The following is a 20,273-nucleotide window of genomic DNA, read 5'->3' on the forward strand; positions in this document are numbered from 1 at the left end:
AATTCAATAAAGACTTTTTAAAAAAATGGGTAGCAGAATTACACTCACTTGCCACTGACTGTGGCTCAGCTGGTAAAGAATCCACCTGCAATGTGGGAGACCTGGCTTCAATCCCTGGGTTGGGAAGATCCCCTGGAGAAGGGAAAGGCTACCCACTCCACCATTCTGGCCTGGAGAATTCCATGGGCTGTATAGTCCATGGGGTCACAAAGAGTTGGACACAACTGAGCGACTTTCACTCACCACTGATTAGGATATAACTTTGCTATTTTCTATAACAGATTATTCTTTTTAAAAAATTAAGACAAAACTCACATAGCATAAAGTTAACCATTTTAAAGTGAAAAATTAAGTGGCTTTTAGGGAATTCATAATGTTGGGCAACCACCCCTTTTATGGAGTTCCATCTAGTTCCAACATATTACCATTACTCCAAAAGGAAATCCTGTACCCATCAAGCAGTAGCTTCCCTTTCCTCCCTCTTCTCAGTCACCAATCTGCTTTCCATCTCTATGGATTGACCTAATTTTGATATTTCACACAAATAGAATCACACAACATGTGACCTCTTGTGTCTGGCTTCTTTCACTTACCAAAATGTTTTTGAGATTCATTCCCTTTGTGTCATGTGTCAGTACTTCATTCCTTTTACAGCTTAATAGTACTATAGTACTACATTTGTATATACATACCACAGTTTGTTTATCCATATATTCTGTGATGATCATGTGGGCTGTTTCCACCTTCTGGCTATTGTCAGAAGTGCTGCTATGAACATAAATGTACGTGCATATACTGTTTGAATACTTTAAAATTCTTTTGGGTGTATATCTAGGAGTGGAATTGCTGGGTCATATAATAACTCCATATTTAACAATTTGAAGACCCACCAAAATTTTCCACAGTGGCTGAACCAATTGACATTCCCACCACCAGTGTATGAAGATCTATCCTCACTAACAGATCCTAATGGATGTGAAATGCTATCTTATTATGGGTTTGACTTGCATTTTCCTAATGACTAATGATGCTGAGCACCTTTCCATGTGCTTGTTGTCTACCTGCATATCTTGTTTGAAGAAATGTCTGTTCAAGCCACTTGTCCATTTTTAAATTGGGTTGTTTGTCTATTGTTGAGTTATAAGAGTTCTTTACATATTTGGATACTATATCCTCATCATATATATGATTTGCAAGTATATTCTCATATAATAGATCCATTCTTGATCAGAACTCTAACTATCTTCAACTGAACCACAATATGAGAGTATGAAAAGCACCCTGAAAACTGGAGGTGATGGAAGAGGTCCATGGCTTCATGCTGGCCTTCACATGAGTCGTTTGTTTTTCACATTAGTTTTTATTTAGATTTTTCTAGATGAATAGTAGGTTATTGTTACTCATGAATTTGACCTGGTTCTTTTTAGTTAATAGCAATCATATTCATTTTCCATTGTTGCATAACAAATTTCCACCAAATCAGAAGTTTTTAAAACAACAAAAATTTACTATCTTAATAGTTTATGAGATCAGAAGTCTACACACAGATGAATTTGGTCCTCTGCTCAGGGTCTCAAAAGGCTAAAAATCAATGTGTCATCTCAGTGTTTCTGCACCTCTGGGTCCTCTTTCAAGTTCATGTGGTTCCTTGTGGTCTGAGGCCTCCAGTCTTTGCTAACTGCTGGCTAGGGGCTGCTGCCAGTTCCTTGCCATGTGGTCCTGTCCACAAACCCTCTCATGCTTCAGGGAAGGGTCCAATCTTTTTTAAGGACTCACCTAATTAAATTAACTCAGACCCACCAAGGATAAACTTTTAAATTAACCCAGTTAACTGATTAGTAACTCAATCATAGGTTGAGTAACTCAATCTTATCATCATAATCACAGGTTCTGCCTACACTCATGGGGAGGGGATTATACAAAGCCTGTACAACAAGGAATGGTAATCTTAGGAGCAATCTTAGAATTCTGCCTTCCAGAGTATTGCATCACATTTAATTTTTTACTTTTGACAAATGTACTATGGTTATATGGGATTTCCAAGTAGTGCTAGTGGTAAAGAACCCACCTCCCAATGGAGGAGACATAAGAGATGTGGGTTCTGTCTCTGGGTTGGGAAGATTCCCTGGAGGAGGGCATGGCAACACACTCCAGTATTCTTGCCTGGAGAATCCCATGGACAGGGGAACCTGGTGGGCTACAATCCATAGGGTTGCAGAGTCAGACATGACTAAAGTGACTTAGCATGCATGCACTATGGTTATGTACGCACATACAATGTTTCTGGTGGTGGTTTAGTCGCTAAGTCGTGTCCAACTCTTGTGATCCTGTGGACAATAGCTTGCCACATTCCTCTGTCCATGGAATTCTCCAGGCAAGAATACTGGAGTGGGTTGCCATTTCCTTCTCCAGGGGATCTTCCCGACCCAGGAATTGAACCCAGGTCTCCTGCATTGCAGGCAGATGACCAACTAAGCTATAAGGGAAGCCCACAATGTTTCTACACACATCTAAAATTATTCTAAAAAATCTTTAAAGCTATATCATGGTTTTCTACTTCTAGGCAACATGGAGTAGGAATGATTAGATTTACCCTCTTGCCTAAAACAATGTCAAAAATCCAAACAACAATAAAAAAAATCCCCAAAACAAAATATATAAAGCAATGGTTTTAAAGATATTGAGATAAAGCACGGAAGGAGAATGATCCTCAAAGACACAAAAAAAACTACTCCGGCTTCCTGCCTGGAAAGAGTTTTCTAGGCTGTGGCACAAGAAGAAGAGATACAGGTGGAACCTGGCAGCTAGGAGTCCAGGGATACCAAGGTAGCAGGAGTTTACAGAACAGAGGGCCTGGTAGCTGAGAGCTGCACACAGAGAACCACAGAAGCTGTCAAGCATCTTCACTGGATATTCAGTAGAGGGCACATGTGTGTGAAGAAGCAACCTGAGGGCAAGGAAAGGATTAGAGGGGACAGTGCCCAGGTCTCACATGGGGCTGGGAAGAGCACTAGTTATGACACTGAGCAGGGTACCAAGAAGGGTCCTGCCTCAGGGGTAGGGGATAATCAACTCTACACTAAACATATCTCTGATTCCACCTAATGGAGCTTAAAAACAAAACCCCAAAAGATTAAACTATTTCCAAGTAACAACTGTGACCTAACAAAGTTCATGAATATTAATAGAAAAATAAAAATATCCAGCACCTAGAGAGGTAAAACTCATAATGTCTCACATATAATAAGAAATTACCAGCAGGAAAAATAGGCCCCATAATAAGGAGGAAAAATCAGTTAATTGAAAATGACCTACAACTGCCATAGCACACAAAGACCTTAAAACAAGGATTGGAACTGTGTGGTCTACGTTCAAAAAGTTAAGTAGAGACATCAAAGATATTAAACAACCTAAACTGAAATTCTAGACATGAACACTATGATGTCTGAAATGGAAAACAGGACGGAACGAATGATTAAACATTGCCTAAGAAAAGATTAGTAAATAGTAATAGAAACTATCCAAAATGAACACAGAGAGAAAGAATTATTTTAAAAAGAAAGTATGTCAGTGAGCTTTGGGATTCAAGTGGCCTTATATGTGTGTAATTGGAGTTCCACAAGGGAGAGGAGAAAAAAGCATCTGAAGAAGAAATGGTCAAGAACTTTTTCAAATTTTGATGAAAACTATAAACTCACAGATTCAAGAATCTTAATGAAACTTAGGCAAAATACATGAAGAAAATTACACCAAGGCATAACATAATTGAATTGCTTAAAACCAGGGATAAAAAGAAAGCCTTAAAAGCACCCCCCAAAAAAGAGACATATTATACGAACAAATGAAACCTGCATATACTGCTGGTAGGAATGTAAAATGATAAGATGGTTTTGAACAAGAGTTTGGCAGTTTCTTAAAAAGTTAATCAAACATCGATCAGACAATGAACCATTCTACTCCAAGGTATTTATACCCAAGAGAAATGAAAGTATACTCCATACAAAGACTTGTACATGAATGTTCATAGCTGCTTTATTTGTAATAGCCTCCAAATGAAATAATCCAAATATCCACTCACAGGTGAAAGGATTAAAAAATTGTGGTAAATCTATATAATAATAGTAACGGAAAAGAATAAGCTAACAATGTATGCAAAAGTATCCAAGAAAGAGTCAATAATCATACTGAGTGAAAGAAAACAGATTCCCCTCCCCACCCCCATAGAATGCATACTCTGTGATTCCATTCATATAAAAATCTTACAAAAAAGGAAAACTAATCAATTGTGAAAAGAAATCAGCAATACCTGGGTGGCAGGTGGGAAAGAATGGAAGAGATAGAACTCAAGGAGGAAAGAGGAAAATCTTTGAGGGTCATGTGCTTGGGCGTGTTCACTATCTTGACTGTGGAGATGGTCTTACAGGTATACACATGTGTCAAAATGTAGCAAATTATACATTTCAAATACATGAAGTTCACAATATGTCACATATAACCTAACAAAAGCCAGAGGACAAGGATGCCCAGGCCCTTGGCTCCCGCAGCCTTGGCTAGCTGGCGGAGCAGGAATCCTGGGCTTGGGAGGCATCCGTTCACCACCCTGAGCCTCAGCTTCCACCACGGTGCCAGGTAAACATCCCAGCAGAGCCAGGTAAAGACAATGAGAACATCTAGCCCAACCCAGGCATTTGGCAGGAGCTCAGAAACTTTTCTCTAAAGAATGTGAGTTTAATGGGTGACTTCCATTGGCATGCTGAATGACTCTTATAAACCACGTCGGCAAACATTTCCTCAAGGGTCCTTGTTCAGTCCCAAAATACGTGTGTTTTGAAAGGTGTGGTCTGCAAACAAAATCCAAGTCTCCAGTAATCATTAATTCATGTTCCCATTCATTATTTTTCAAAGACACACACATCACTTCGCATCAGAACCCCTCTTCTAAGGTTCATTACACCAGCGTGACAGAAAGAAATCCCACCAACTATGTGAGCTATGTGAGGGGGATGGACAATTTCCATCATGGCTTTGTTTTTCCTTTTTCTTGTTAGCCACACCGTGTGACTTGTGGGGTCTTTAGCTCCCCAACCAGGGAATGAACCCGGGCCCTTGGCAGTGAGAATGTGGAGTCCTAGCCACTGAACCGCCAGGGAATTCCCTCCATCATGGCTGCTGACATGTTGAAGAGAGCACTCAGGCTGCTCCCACGTGGGGCCTCCAAGCCTTCTCCACACCACAGCCCAGCTGCCATGTCAGGCCTGCTTTGATCCCCACACTGGGTTCCACCTGCTCTTGCTGACCCCTGCCCTCTTGATCCTGTCCACAGTGAACATCTGGCATTTCCTGATGTGTCAAGTCTAATTAGATGGTGGTGGGTTGAATCGTGTCCCCTGCCAAAACTCATGTGTTACAGTCCTAACCCCCAGTCCTTCAGAATGTGTCTGCGTTTGTGGTGGGGTTTTTAAAGAGATAATTAACTTAAAATGAGGTTATTATAGTGGGCCCTGATCCAATATGACTGGTGTCCTCTTAAGAAGAGGAGATTCAGACACATATACACACAGAAGGAAGACCATGTGAGGACCAGGGGGAAGATGGCCATCCAAGGAGAGAGACCTCAGGAAGAACCAACCTGCTGACGTGGATCTCAGACTTCTAGCCTTTAGAATGATGAGAAAAGAAACATCTGTTGCTTCAGCCACCCTGACTGTGGTAATTTTTTAGGGCAGCACCAGTACACTAAAACAGATGGGGTCCCCTCACTTACCCCTGCCCCTACCCCACTCCACGTCCCCACTATCCCCACGTCCACTGAAGCGAGAGGAGGCAGTGAGTAGGCTGAAAGGACCTTGACTGCCAGGCAGATTGAGACGTTTTCACCTTAGGAGCCCATGGGTGATGAAAGGCATTGAGAGTTGATGGGGTGAGGGGAGGGAGACACCTTTGAGAATATTTAAGAAGAGTAATGAGAAGAATGATCAGTAGCCAAACCTGTCTGGAGCATGGACTCAGGGAGCACTAATCAAACAAAAGCCTAGGAAGACATCAGCAGCAGAACCTGGACTGGGTGGGCTGAGTGATACTATGGTGCTTCTTCCAGCTCAACTCATTCACGGCCACTCCTAAGGTGTGAGCTTCATCACAGCAGCTGGAAGGAGGAGGAGGAATTGTCCCCAGGAAGGACATGACACTGATGTTAGCAGTCCTGGCAGCCCTGTGGCTAAGATTAGCCACGTGGGGAGCAGGTAAGGAGGGCAGTGCTGGCCCCTCACCACCCAGGGAAGTACAGGGAAGGGGCCTTACTCCATTCTCATAGAAATGTAGTGAAGCAGACACCATCACCCTTTTTCCAGAGGAGGAAGCTGAGGCTTGGAAAAGTTGACTAATTTGTCCCAGGACACTGTGGTCAGTTTAGAGGCAGCTCCAGGCTCAAACCCAGGTCTCCCAGCTCTGAAGCAATGGCTTGGGTTGTTGCCAGGCTTCCAAGTGGGACAACTTCTGTGGGGAGGCAAGAGGTTAAGTTGGTCTCGCCCTTCCCACTTCCTTCCCAGCTCCCGTGTGCACATATGTAGGAAAAAAGCAGGTTAGCCAAGATGGCGTCGTCGGGCTCTCTCGCCCCACATCCTCTTGCTCTTTCCCCATGTTCTGTGAATAATGATTATGTAACAGCTGACATGACTTATAGCACTGTATGTGTGATATGAGATACTTGTTTGGCCACAGGCTACTTTTGTTCTGTAAGCATATATAAGTTCCACCTGGAAAGCCCTGGGGATGTTATTTTAGGAGCGGTTACGTTATGAGAGGTCATGTTATGTCTGCTGCTATGGCTGCTTTGCCAGCCCAGAGAAAATAAACATGTCTGCAGTTCCTATGGCTCTTCGAGTTGTCTTCCAGCTTCCCTGTTCTCACCTTGGCTACCCTGGGTTCAGCGAACAGTGCGCACAGTGAGATATAGCAAGACAATTGGCCTAGTAGGCATGATCAGCGAGACAACATAACATCTTCATATATGTATGCACACGCTCATACATACCCCCACACATGCACACACTCATATTCATGTACATAGTTAGACACATATGAGCACTCACACGTATACACACACAGGCAGCATGTTCACATGTGTGCACACCTGCTCACACACATATACACATCCATACGCATGCACACTCTCAGGCTCTCCCAGTCCTTGCACTGGCTCACCCTCACACACACACACACACACGAATCCCAGTGCTGTGTGAACTTGTCCTTCATTCATCTGAACCAAAAGATGGACGTGCACACACACACACGAATCCCAGTGCTGTGTGAACTTGTCCTCCATTCATCTGAACCAAAAGATGGGTGTGAACACAAGATGCTAACAGCCCATACAATCACACAAAAAGGCACAGTTAAATAAATGGACAGACCCTGGTTTTTGTGTGATGATCCTCCTTGGTGGCCCAAGTTAAGTATTGATAGATTTTATTTAAATTGTCTTCTGAAAACACCAGAATTCTTTCTAACTATCTTATGATTGGAGAAGGCAATGGCACCCCACTCCAGTACTCTTGCCTGGAAAATCCCATGGACAGAGGAGCCTGGTAGGCTGCAGTCCATGGGGTCGCTAAGAGTCGGACATGACTGAGCAACTTCACTTTCACTTTTCCCTTTCATGCACTGGAGAAGGCAATGGCAACCCACTCCAGTGTTCTTGCCTGGAGAATCCCAGGGACGGGGGAGCCTGGTGGGCTGCCGTCTATGGGATCGCACAGAGTCGGACATGAGTTAAAGCGACTTAGCAGCAGCATTTTATGATTTATTTCACAACGTAAAGTTGGAAGCAAATTCTGTTTTAAAAGTTCACATTACCTATTGGAAGGTACTCCCGCGTCCCCGATTTTGTGGCTACATCAGAAAAATAAAGGTTTTCTCATTTACCAATATGAATCGAAACAGATAGATGTGAGGCCTCTTAACTCATTAGTTTAATCATGAGCATTTGGAGTACTTGTGCCATACTGCATATTCATGAAAGTAGACTAACTTATTAATTAAAGCAAACTTATTGGGTGTTTGAGAGCCCTTTCACAATGAAAATCTATCTAATAATTTTCATGAATAATTAATTTTTATTGTGATCAAAACTGAAATTTTTAATGTAAATGGAAAAATCTCATTTTGCTCAAATGAGAGACTGAAAAAAAATGGGGCTATGAAACTAATGCAATCTGCTTTTCTTCAACAACCAAGTCACATTTCACATCACTGACTCAGAGACTGGACATGTTGATACCTTTTTCTCTTCTGTGTGCCCTTACCAGGATGGCAGAACCCTAGTGGTAAAAAGATCTTAAGATCATGCTTGTAACCACAGGACCTCCTGTCCAATTAGCAGACAAAGACATTCCTTCTGGATTCAGTCAAAGAAAGTATTCCAACAAAAAGAACCATTTTCAGGATGTATACGATGTGTTGAGCTCTTCAGACATATCAACTGGTTTAATCCCCACAGAAACCTTATGAGGCAACTACAATCCCCATTTAGTAGATGAGCAAACTGAGGTTTGGAAAAACAACCATTTACCCAAATCTGCACATCTGGGAGGGCTTCCCTGGTGGCTCAGTGGTAAGATATCTGCCTGCCAAAGGAGGAGACGCAGCTTTGATCCTTGGGTCAGGAAGACTCCAGGGAGAAGGAAATGGCAACCCATTCCAATATTCTTGCCCGGGAAATCCCATGGACAGAGGAGCCTGATGGGCTACAGTCCATGGGGTCACAAAAGAGTTGGATACAACTCAGCAACTAAACAACAACAACACAGCTGGGAAATGGCAGAACTCAGATGTGAACCCAGTTCTGCTTAAAGCTAAAGTATTCCCTGCCGCTCTACACATCACACACCTGCAGAGGATGTCCACACTGACAGGAAAAGCTAAGGTATTGTTTCCATGGGCTGCTGCTGTGAGGCTGCAGAAAGGGTGCAGAGCTGGGACCCAGTCAGGTCATCCAGGCTTGGGTGTACACTGCCACCCCTACCTGGGGTTGGTCACTGCCCTTTCTGGGAGAGTGAAGCCTGTCTAGCAGGGGTTGGGATGGGGCTGTTAAGAAATACCACAAGAACGAATAGGTGAACCTCTGTCCAAGGTGTACACCGGAAGGCCCTTAACCATTTCCCCCGTAGCCTCCAGGAGTACACAGACATGCCTTTCTTTAAAACTATATCTGCAAGGAATTCTCTGGCAGTCCAGTGGTTAGGACTCTGAGCTTTCATCACTGAGGGTCTGGGTTCGATTCCTGGTCAAGGAACGAAGATACCACAAGTCACGCAGTATGGCCAAAAATAAATAAATAATGTGTGCTTAGTCACTCAGTTGTGTCCGACTCTTTGCAATCCCATGGACTGTAGCCCACCAGGCTTCTCTGTTCATGGGATTCTCCAGGCAAGAATACTGGAGTGGGTTGCCATGCCCTCCTCCAGGGGATCTTTCCGACCCAGGGATCAAACCTAGGTCTTCTGCATTGCAGGTGGATTCTTTACCATCTGAGCCAAAATAAATAATAAGATAAAATAAAATCTGGTAGGGCAGACATAGTATTTTTTTAAAAATTATATCTGCAAACTTATTTTTTTCTCCCAATGGTTGGTGCTTAGTACTGAAATATGTTTCCAGACATGATGAAGGGCTGCTTTCTAAATGCCTGTGTCAACAGTTAAAAGATTAATCCTGATCCTACACATGGAGAAAATCGATTGGAGAAGAGATGGAGGTCGTGTGTGGCCTATGGAGAAGTTTACCAAACACTGTTACATTTGTTCACAGAATTAGAAGTTGAATCGCAGACAGAGTGCAGTGCCCGGCTCCGCAAAACACTGCTTAAGGAGGATTCTGCACCAGATCAACAAATGAGCCTAATTCTGAAATGAAATCTTCAGAGTTCTTCCAAATCTTATTTTCAGACTTCTTTATCATTTGCTTTTTGCTTTTGCTTTCAACAACAACAGACCTAACTGACATAAAAGCTTAACCAAAAGACAGATTGAATACACTTTTCCCGTCATAAAACTTGAACCATGATTTAACAATTTGATTTAAATTTGATTTAACAAAATGATTTAACAGCTTGGGAATTCCACAGGAGGATAAACATGTATGTCATGGACAAACTTGGACGTTCCAAAATCAAGACAAAATACAAAGCCCTCAAAATGATCCTCTTTAGGCAGTTGCACTACATCATAAAAAATAATAGAAGTAAGAAGCCTTCCCCACAAAGCCATCAGCTGTACTGTACCAGCAAAGGTGTGGAGTAGCCTAGATGTCATGTTAATAGAGGGATGCAGATTCCACCTATGAAATCCTATGTGGTCATGAAACATGACCACAAGGACTGTGCAGCACTTGGAAAAATGTTTTTGATAAAAAGGGTGAAATACACAGAGGCAAGGTGTAAATGGTGTGCATACTTAGAGATATATGAATATGTATATCCAAACAAAGACTGGAGAAAATCATGCAAAAGGTTACATAGTCCTTGTTTTAGGGTGGTAAGATTATCAATAATATTAACCATGTTAGACTAGCATACATCTTGGTTATTTACATTTAAAAAAAAAAAAGGAGGAAGGGGAAGGCTTGCCAAGTAGGCATGCTAACTCCCAACACTGGGTCTAATATGCTAAAGGAGGATGAGTTGAGAAGCTCCTGAGCAACGACAAGAGGGTTTGAAAGAACTTGATCTCCCACCAACACCTAACAATGCCTAGTGGGGGTCAGGAGTCAGAATAATAAGGGAAAAGGGGGAAATGTGCAGAAATCTATGGTGAAAGAGAAGGCTCCCTGAAGGTACAGGATTACACCAAAGCTCTGTGGGGCCTTGACACTTAAGAACAGTGAGATCCAAGGCTCAGAGTTCACCCTGGGCTGCACAAAATATTCCGTCCAGCCCTCCCTTCTCTCCCTGAATCACCATGGCCCCTCCCCACAGGATGAGCAGTGCTCTCAGCCCCACCTCATGCGTAGAGAACTGAGGTTCTGGAGCAGCCAGAACTGAGGTTCTGGAGCAGCCACACCGCCGCTTCTGGAGCAGCCACACCGCCAGCAGGTGGCAGAGGCTGCTATGAACTGAATGTTTGTGCCTCTCACTCCCTGCAATTCATGTGTTGAAACCTAAGCGCCAATATGATGGTATTAGGAGATGGGGGCTTTGAGAGGGGGTTAGGACATGGGAGTGGAGCCCTTACAAATGGAACTAGTATGCTTATAAAAGAGACGCCAGCATCCCAGGTTGCTCAGTGGTAAAGAATCAGCCTGCCAACAAAGAAGATGCAGCTTCCATTCCTGAGTCGGGAAGATCCCCTGGAGTAGGAAACGGCAACCCACTGCAGTATTCTTGCCTGGAGAATCCCATGGACAGAGGAGCCTGGCGGGCTACAGTCTATAGGGTTGCAAAGACTTAGACACAGCTTATTGACTGAAAAACAACAACAAAAGAGACCCTAGAGAGCTCCCTCAACCCTTCTGTCTGCCCTATGAGGACAGAGGGAGAAGACAGCTATCTATGAACCAGGAAGCAGGTCCTCACCAGACACCAAACCTGCTGATACCTTGATTCTGGACTTCCTAGCCTCCGCAACTGTGAGAAATAAGTATCTGTTGTTTAAGCCATCCAGTTTTGTAACAGCAGCTTGAACAGATGAAAGACAGTGGACTTCTGATTTCTTGTCCAGAGTACCTCCTCTTCAGACTCAGGCCCCTCAAGGCCACCATCACCCACAGCACCAGGCAAAGCTGAGCAACCTCCTGGCCTCACTGCTCCAGGTCACCGAGACTCAGGGCACCCCAACACTCCTCAACCAGGCCAGAAAGCAGCCTCCTTCCTCACAAGTACACTCCTATGGCGAGAAGACTCCCTGGGAAGTGGATGGAAGTGGGCTGAGGAAGGTGGGCCCTGGGAGCAGGCGGTCCTGACTGCCCTCGGCTGGACATGAAACTCCTACAAAGGGTGGAGAAGACACACCCTCCCTTATCACTCCTCCTGCCAAAACTTCTGCTGCCCTGAGAGAGCCCAGGCCTGGCCTATGTGCCCAGAACAGGTCACGGCCTTCCTCTCCGTGACATTTCTCCCTTGTAAAACAAGGACAATAATCTCTGTCTTCCAAAACTCATGATGCTGTTGTGGGGAAGTTTTAAGACTTAAAATTATCCTATAACTTGTTAAGCTCACATTTTGTGAGCATACTATTCAGAGAAATACAGATTTTGATACAACCACAGATAAACCCCAATTTATCAATATACATAAACACCTACAGAACAAGTATCTACCAACTTACAGCCTATCCCATCTGATCAGAAATTCTTTAGCTGGATGTCAAGTAATTGAGGAAGAATTTCTCCAGTATGTGGCTTCAGCTTGTTGCCCAAGCCCCGCTCTTGTTATTCCTTGGATGATCATCTACTTGATTTGACTGGCCCCGTGTCTTCTTCCTCTTCTTCTCTTAACAACACTCCAAATTGTCCTTTAGGGACCACCCTCCACTCCCGGTTCTTTCAGCTACAGTGGGGTACACACAGGTGCGCACAGGTGCACAACCCACCCCCCGACCCCAGACCCTGTGATCAGAGAGGCTGCCTGGCTCATTGCAGTGACCAGTTCAGGCAAACCATATTGACCACTGGAGTGATTCAGGGGAACTATTGGGAAAGAGAAACTGTAACACTGAGGGTATGGACTTGGAGCTGCTGGCAGCTGCTCTGCCATTTCATGGGAAGAGTAAGGGGATCTTTGACAAATACAGAGCCAACACAAAGAAACACAAAATCAAGGCACCTCTAACTGTGCCTGAGGAGACATTTCCCTGGACATTTCAGTTATTCAAGCTAATGAATTCTCTTTTTAATTAAGCCAGTGAGAGTCAGGGTCCTGTCACATTGCTATTTGATAGAATAAGGATCCAAAGACAACTAGAAAGGTGGAACCCAATGAGATGATGCTCAGTGAAGGTAAAGAAACATCCTGCTCTGGGGACCATGATTGTAACTGTACACACTTTAGAAGGAGATTTGGAGGTCATGGTGAGATAAGGATGTTGAAAAAAACCAAGGGGGCCTATAGTTGGGGTTGGGGTGAGGAGGGGAAGCAGAGCTGTCTGGGCACACCTGATGGGTACAAGACACCACATATGGATTCAGGTTTACTGATCTCCTCGGTCCTCAGAGCAGCTAGGACAGTTCCCTCCAGCCCGAGGAACCTCTTCCACTTACTGCATGGTAATGTGCAGATGTCATCCTTTTTTGTGTGTGCCATGATGTGGAAAGAGTTGGAAAGCAGCACCCTAGAGTGCCATCCCCAGCCACTCCAGCCAGTCATTTTGGGATCAGAACAGGAGGTGCTTAAGGGTTCAAGATCACAAACTACAAAGCATAGGATTGTGCCAGAGAGAATCCCAAACTATCAACCTTGTCTTTGACTATGGCTAGACGCAGAGCTGGAGAGCAGGACCTTGAAGGAAACAGAAATTTTGCGGCTGGAGAGTGTTCCCAAAGTGTGCAGCAGTGAAGAGGATACGGTTATGAAAACGGTGGCGCCACAGTTTGATGACTTTCCCCTCCCCTAACCCCACTCTTGTCCCCCTCTAGGGCAACATTCTAGGGCACCCACCTGCTACTGTTAGTTGCTCCCTAATAGCCATTCCTAGGCTCCCTTCCACACAAAGCTACAATTTTCTTCCACTGGCAACATGCCCAGACTTAGAGGATGTACCAAACTCGGCCAAAGTCTCCTGTGGCAACCCCATTACCCTTGACAGGATGATGGTGGTCACTGGTCCCGATTCTGGCTGGTGGCTATAAAGAAATTTCCCTGACTCAAATAAAAGAGAAAGCCTCTCGAGAAGATGGCTTTTTCTTGCCCTCTTCCCTTCTACCTTGGCTATTCTTTTGTGAAGACACATGCTTGGGGCTGCAGCAGCCATCTTGTGACCATGAGGAAAGGCCAAGAGAATGGCAGATAATAACCTGGAACCCAGTCATGGCCAAGTCACGGAACTGACCCAAGGTCTGCAGCCTGACTTTCAGGCTTCTCTGGTTATGCAAGTGAATTCAACAACTGTATTGTTTAAGGGATCACACTTGGGTATTTTGGTGAAAGTGAAAGTCGTTCAGTCGTGTCCAACTCTTTTCGACCCCCATGGACTATACAGTCCATGGAATTCTCCAGGCTAGAACATTGGAGCGGGTAGCCTTTCCCTTCTCCAGGGGATCTTCCCAACCCAGGGATCGAACCCAGGTCTCCCGCATTGCAGGTAGATTCTTTACCAGCTGAGCCACAAGGGTATTCTGGTACTTGCCATCAAAAGGCTTACTGATCAACACTTTACATTACCTTAGTTGTGAATCACTGCATAGGTAGTTGCAGCCATCTATTAGGAAAGAGGAAGTTGGAGCTCAGGAAGTTGAAGAGGTTAGGTGCCAGGACTAGTAAATTGTGGGACTGAAATCCCATTTATCAGCTACCCTTCTCTGTCTGCTGGTATAAATTCATTCAGCTTACAGATCCCCAACTTCAGGAGTGATGCTGTAAATCTTTAAAGCTAATGCATAAAAGTCCAACTCAACAATTTCAAAATACATTTGTGAAAGGAATACCCTGACAGTTGGCTTGTTCTAAACATGCTGCTGTTATTATAAAGCTCTCCTAAACTGTTGCACAAAGGAAAAAAAAAAGTGGAGAGATAAAGTGAACATGCCAGGAAGTAAGTGGAAAGAAACTCTTTTTGGTTTGGAAACCAGGAAATGTCAAGGAAATAAATGTAGCTATGATTTACACACCATTTCCAGTTGACCCATGGGATTTAAAAATTGGCATTTTTAAGTGTATACCACAGAGCAATCCTGACCAGTGATAAGCTGCCACAGAGGCCAAAAAAGCTCCATTTGATTCTGGGTTTTATGCTAACTTAACTAATATATATATAGTTGATGGTAGTGAAGGAAAGGGCTTGAATTTTACCCTGAGTCTTTGGGTTTTTCTTATTTTCAAACTGATTGGTCTGGACAAGGGAAGACCAACAGCCAACAACAAATTCATTGTAAGCTGGAAATAGTTTCCTTTAATACTAAATATTTCTTTAATCCTTGCATTAAAATTTTTACTGTAGTATAGCAGCAGCTGTTTTATTTACTCTAGAATTTAAGCTTTTGTAATACTTTAACTATAGGTATAACTAATGGGAGGGTTTGATTACTGAGGCAAGCTACTTAAAGCACTTAAAAAGCATCATATCAGATGCTTGTTTTGCATTTATATTTTGGGGTCACACTGAAGATACATTGTTAAGGACTCTTGCTCCAAAGTCTTGCTTATTTTCTGAAAACCATTTATTTCATACCATGGAAAGGGTCTTTAATAATCATGAGTTATCATGAATATTCTTTTTTGTAGCTTCTGTATTTATGTTATCAGGCACATCAATCAGTCCCGAAGAAGTTATCTCAGGGTTCCGTTCCCAAGGGAACAAAGACAGTGGGTTCCATGTTAACAGTGGCTTTTGTAGGCTTATTTTTATTTTTCTGACATGAAAGTTGTGTATAGTTGGCAAGGATTTCTCTTCTCTGAAAACAAGCTTGTTGGTAAAAGAACAAGCTGCAGGCACCCTCACATACACAACCACTTCAGCACAGGCTGAAAGGATGCTTCCTGAGAACAATTAGAACTGAAAAACATGTTCAAGTACAAATGTGCTTTCTTTAAGAGATTTTTCAGTTCATCATTTATTTGTCCTTCATATTGAATAGTTTTTTTTTTTAAGTTATATTCAGATCTATTTAAAGCCAATTACCAACTCCCACTATGTACTTCCCACAGTCCCCTCATCTCAGCCTGGGGCTCTCAGGGTCACTGTCCAGGCTGTGCACATTTTCCATCCAGCGACATCTGTGAGAAGAATGGCTAGAAGGAACAGCCTGGTGCCCTGGGAAAGAGATGCCTTTTCACAGGGACATGCAAACAGCAGAGGTCAATCTGGACTGCACCCGTAGTATGGCATCTCAGATGCTCCAAGCACAGACTCCTCCACATCAAGTCTGGTTAGCTGAGATGTGTCCTATGCTAAAGGTATAGCCTGCAAAATGGAATAGCAAATTTCAAGTGAAAATTCCAGGATCTGAAATTTTTCCTTCACCTTACTATTGAAGAAGAGAAAAGGGGGTGGTGGTGGAGAGAGACAGAGATGGAATACTCTGCCTGGTAACTCCTTGGAAGCAGGATGAAGCATGTGCAGTCTCTCCTATGCTCTGCGTAGTTCAGGACTTAAGAATCCACACTTCTCAGCGTTGGCTGCTTTCCTAGGACCCTCCTCCCTGTTGGAATGGACACAATTTGCAAGTTCCTCATAAAAAGTTTTACCGGGATTTCTGATGTACTCAATCAAACTTAGTAGTTTATTTTTTACTAAGTAAGAGGGGCCCCCTATTTGAAAGAACAGCCATGATTATTTCACTAGCAGGTAGAAATTTTACTAGCCTTCCATAAATCAGTTCAACACCCTAGTCTCTGAGGATTTGCCAAAAGATAATGGGCTGCAACTATGAAACCAACACCAGGAGTTGCCAGCAGTGCTCCAGAAAGATTTCTGAAGTCTACAGGCACTTTCAGGAGAAACGTAGAAAATCATTTCATGGAGCAGCAGCTTCTGCTGCTGCTAAGTCACTTCAGTTGTGTCCGACTCTGTGCGACCCCATAGACGGCAGCCCACCAGGCTCCTCTGTCCCTGGGATTCTCCAGGCAAGAATACTGGAGTGGGTTGCCATTTCCTTCTCCAATTCATGAAGCAGCAATTTTGTCCAAAATCAAGCTAGAAGAGATGTAATACTGGCTTAAAATGACTAAGAAATAGGTGTGGTGATCAAGAAGGCATGCTGCAGTCTTCTCCAGCTCTCTTTAAAGAACTCAAATCAACTCAACAATGGATACACAGCTCATTAATAAAGATCACAGCTGAGCACAATTCAGGGGACTCCATAGTAACAAGCCTGCCCTTCCTCTCCTCTACCTTGAAACTCTGTAGTGCTTTTCACACTATAGTTAAGGATGTCTTTTAAGGGCTTCCCTGGTGGCTCAGGTGGTAAAGAATCTGCCTGCAATGTGGGAGACCGGGGTTCAATTCCTGGGTGGGGAAGATGCTCTGGAGAAGGACATGGCAACCCACTCCAGTATTCTTGACTGGGAAATCTCAAGGGCAGAGGAACCTAGCAGGCTACAGTATATGGGGTCACAAAGAGTGGGACAGGGCTGAGTGACTAACACTTTGGGGAGTATGCTGGGGATCTCCGGTTAGCCGCCTTTCCTAGGAAGTAGAGAATGGCTCAGGCAAGAGACGACAGCACAGGCAGGGGTGTGCCGGCCAGTCTATCACCACCATTCTGTTGGGAGGTGCCCCACTGCACAGGAGGTGGAGGTTTTGATCAACATGATGGGTGCAAGTTTGAAGTCCCAAATGTGGCTCCTGCTTTGAAGACGTATAGCAGCAACCTTAACAGAAGTGTCACAGAATCTCATATGATACGTCTAGCAAGGAAACTCAAGATCTGCTGTGTCCACAATGCCCAGGTGGCATCGCCCAGATGGAGTCAACGCAAACTAGAATCTGGGTTTTCTGGCCCTGTTTTTTCTTCCCCTCACCCTGCCAAGCTGATGTTGGCGTCCCCACAAGTCTCCGTTGCGCTGAGTGTGCACGGAGCTCAAGGAGCCCCAGGCACAGCATAACACCCCCAAGATGGAGCGCTGCTCCGAAACACTTTTCTGACGGGTCAGAGGGTGGACGGGGCAGGCTGACTTGACCATGTCCCTCCAAGGACCCCGGCCCGGGTCTGACAGAGGTTTCGCGCCACCAGGAAACCTCTGGTCTGCTAGAGGCCCCACACCTCTGCAAGTATATCAGCGTTGGGGACAGCAGCTGTTATCAGTGACAAGAGTCACCAGACACCTCCCGAAAGAGCTCCTTCATTATCCCGGCACAGGTAAGAAGGCAGGCGCTTAACGCAGGCGAGAAGCCACCGGTCCAAGCGCGCACACCCGTGGAAACTCGCCCCTAGATCTGTTACTTCAAAGTCCGCAGTCTTTCCTCTTCCTCCCCCTGTTTGTCCCCGAAACAGTCCTTCTTAGCTTGTTTTTCCCTCAAGCCGACCCTGAGGCTGGGGCGGGAACTGTAGGACCGATCGCTCGGCCGCCTGCACCCCAGCCTCCATCGCCTCCGACCCCTCCCCGTGCCGCCTGCCCGGACGCACTCGGGCACTCACCGCTGGCGGGCGACCCCCTCCCCAGCGCCACGGCTCCCGGCGCACGGACACTCCCCGCCCCGCACGCCGCGCCTTACCTCACGCAGCAGGCGCTCCAGCCGCGGCTCGGCCCAGGCGGCCAAGGCGTCGGGAGTCCCCGCGCGCCACAGCAGCTCCCGCTCTTCCTCGAGGGCCGCCACCCGCCCCTGCAGCGCGGCCGCCTGGACGCCCAGCAGCAGGCAGGCGACCGCCGAGCTCGCGGAGAGCAGCAGGCACAGCGCGCTCACCGCCCAGGCCCGCGCTCCAGTCGCGGGGCTCACCGGTCCGCCGCCGCCGCCAGCCGGGTCTCCGTTCCGCTCGTCCTCGCAGGCGCGCCGGCCTGGACTCATGGCGCGCTCGTCGAGCGTGAGCTCTCGGAGCCGGCGGTGCACAGAGCCCGGGGACGCGGGCTGAGCGTGTGGGAGCGGTCGGGAGAGCCCGAGGCACGAGGTCGGCCGGGCGCGGGGCTCGGCCTCTGGGCAGCTGCTGGACCGCGGCGCACACCCCCTTCCCCGCTGCCAGCTCCTCCACAGCGGCCACTTTGGGCAGTTTCCTCTATGCAAATAGACCCTGCCAGAAAAGGAGCCGGGACCCACCCAGGGGAGGAGCGGCCCCGGCGTCCAGGCGCGGCGAGGGGGCGGGGGCGGGAAGGAAGCCGGCTCCTCCGAGCACCCCCCGAGCGCGCCGGGCGAGCCCAGAGCGCTCAGCACGCACCTCTGCCCTTACCTGCTCTCGGCATCAGGCTGCACCCACTGCCGCTCCCGCACCTCTGCGACTCCCCAGCCCTAGTTCCAGCTGCAAAATCCCAAGAGGTCTGAGGTGCACCCAGAGGCTGAGAGCGCCTTCCGCAGCCCACCGCTGGCTGCGGCATCACTCATTTCTTGGGAAGATTCCCCTCAACTTGTGAATTAACCTTTCTGACACTTTTTTTTACGAGTTCAAAACTTCAAACCCTAGGGCCAACGTAGTGAATCGTTTCTGGATGGTGCCCTAGCGCCGTTTGGTGGCGGAAAGGGACCTCTTGTGCATTCACACAGACGCAGTTAATCGGGATTGCCTCTGGCAGAGGAGTGAGTCTAAGAATCTTTAATACTCTCACCATTTATTATGTGCCAGACAATTGTAATAAGTCTTACAATTACTGACCTAGGTAAGGCATTCCTTTGAGAAAACTGAGACTTTTAGCAAGTGCAAAAGATAGGGGAAAAGAACTCCAACTTTTGATGAGCCGATAGCTTTATTCTATAATGGAAGCACAAGAAAGTGTTAGTCGCTCAGTCGTGTCCGACTCTGCGGTCCCATGGACTGGTAGCCCACCAGGTTCCTCTGTCCATGGAATTCTCCAGGCAAGAATACTGGGGTGGGTTTCCATGTCCTTCTCCAGGGGTTCTTCCCAACTCAGGGATTGAACCCGGGTCTCCAGCACTGCTGGCAGATTCTTTACCATCTGAGCCACCAGTGAAGTCCAATGGAAACACAATATGGCCAAAAATAATCATCTAGTATGTACCACATTTAAGCTATACTGTGATTCTGTATATTCTTTAACACGTGGTTAAAGTAGGAAAACCTGAATGATAATCAAGCGGCTGGAACAGTCTTTGTTAAGAAAGGGGGGCAAGACTGAAGTCAGGCGCATTCTCTGCTGGCTCAAATTCCTACTTGGCATATTATATCCTAAAATGGGGCCTACATAGTCTCCCACTAACTCCAGTAATACTCAACTAAAAACTACAGACTAACTTGGATCTTTGTAACTTGGGCAAATCCGCAGTGGTTTTTTTGGGGGGGGAAGACCTTTTGTATCTTCCTGCTCCCTCTCTGGGTATCTTCGGATTTATTAGCTTCTTTGGACACATTACAAAGCTCTTAAAACTGCTGAGGACCTTCAGCTGACATGTTCCTCCTTACTCCCTTAACTTGGAGGAGAAAAGTACCTCTGAGACTGGAGTAAAACAGAAATGGTT

General features: G+C 45.7%; 1 protein-coding gene across 1 annotated transcript in view; it reads right to left on the bottom strand.

Annotated features, from left to right (window-relative positions):
- Positions 1-18,853, bottom strand: part of COL23A1 (collagen type XXIII alpha 1 chain) — a 360,796-nt gene extending 341,943 nt beyond the window's left edge. Inside the window, exon 1 of the mRNA XM_081502083.1 lies at positions 18,366-18,853. Within this exon, the coding sequence (XP_081358209.1) occupies positions 18,366-18,656 (291 nt within the window). The 5' untranslated portion in view covers positions 18,657-18,853. The remainder of the gene's footprint in view (positions 1-18,365) is intronic.
- Between the last annotated feature and the right edge of the window lie 1,420 nt (positions 18,854-20,273).

The sequence above is a fragment of the Giraffa tippelskirchi genome, chromosome 6, assembly GCF_054371585.1.
Source record: "Giraffa tippelskirchi isolate mGirTip1 chromosome 6, T2T-mGirTip1v1.2.pri, whole genome shotgun sequence".
NCBI classification, from domain to species: Eukaryota; Metazoa; Chordata; class Mammalia; order Artiodactyla; family Giraffidae; genus Giraffa; species Giraffa tippelskirchi.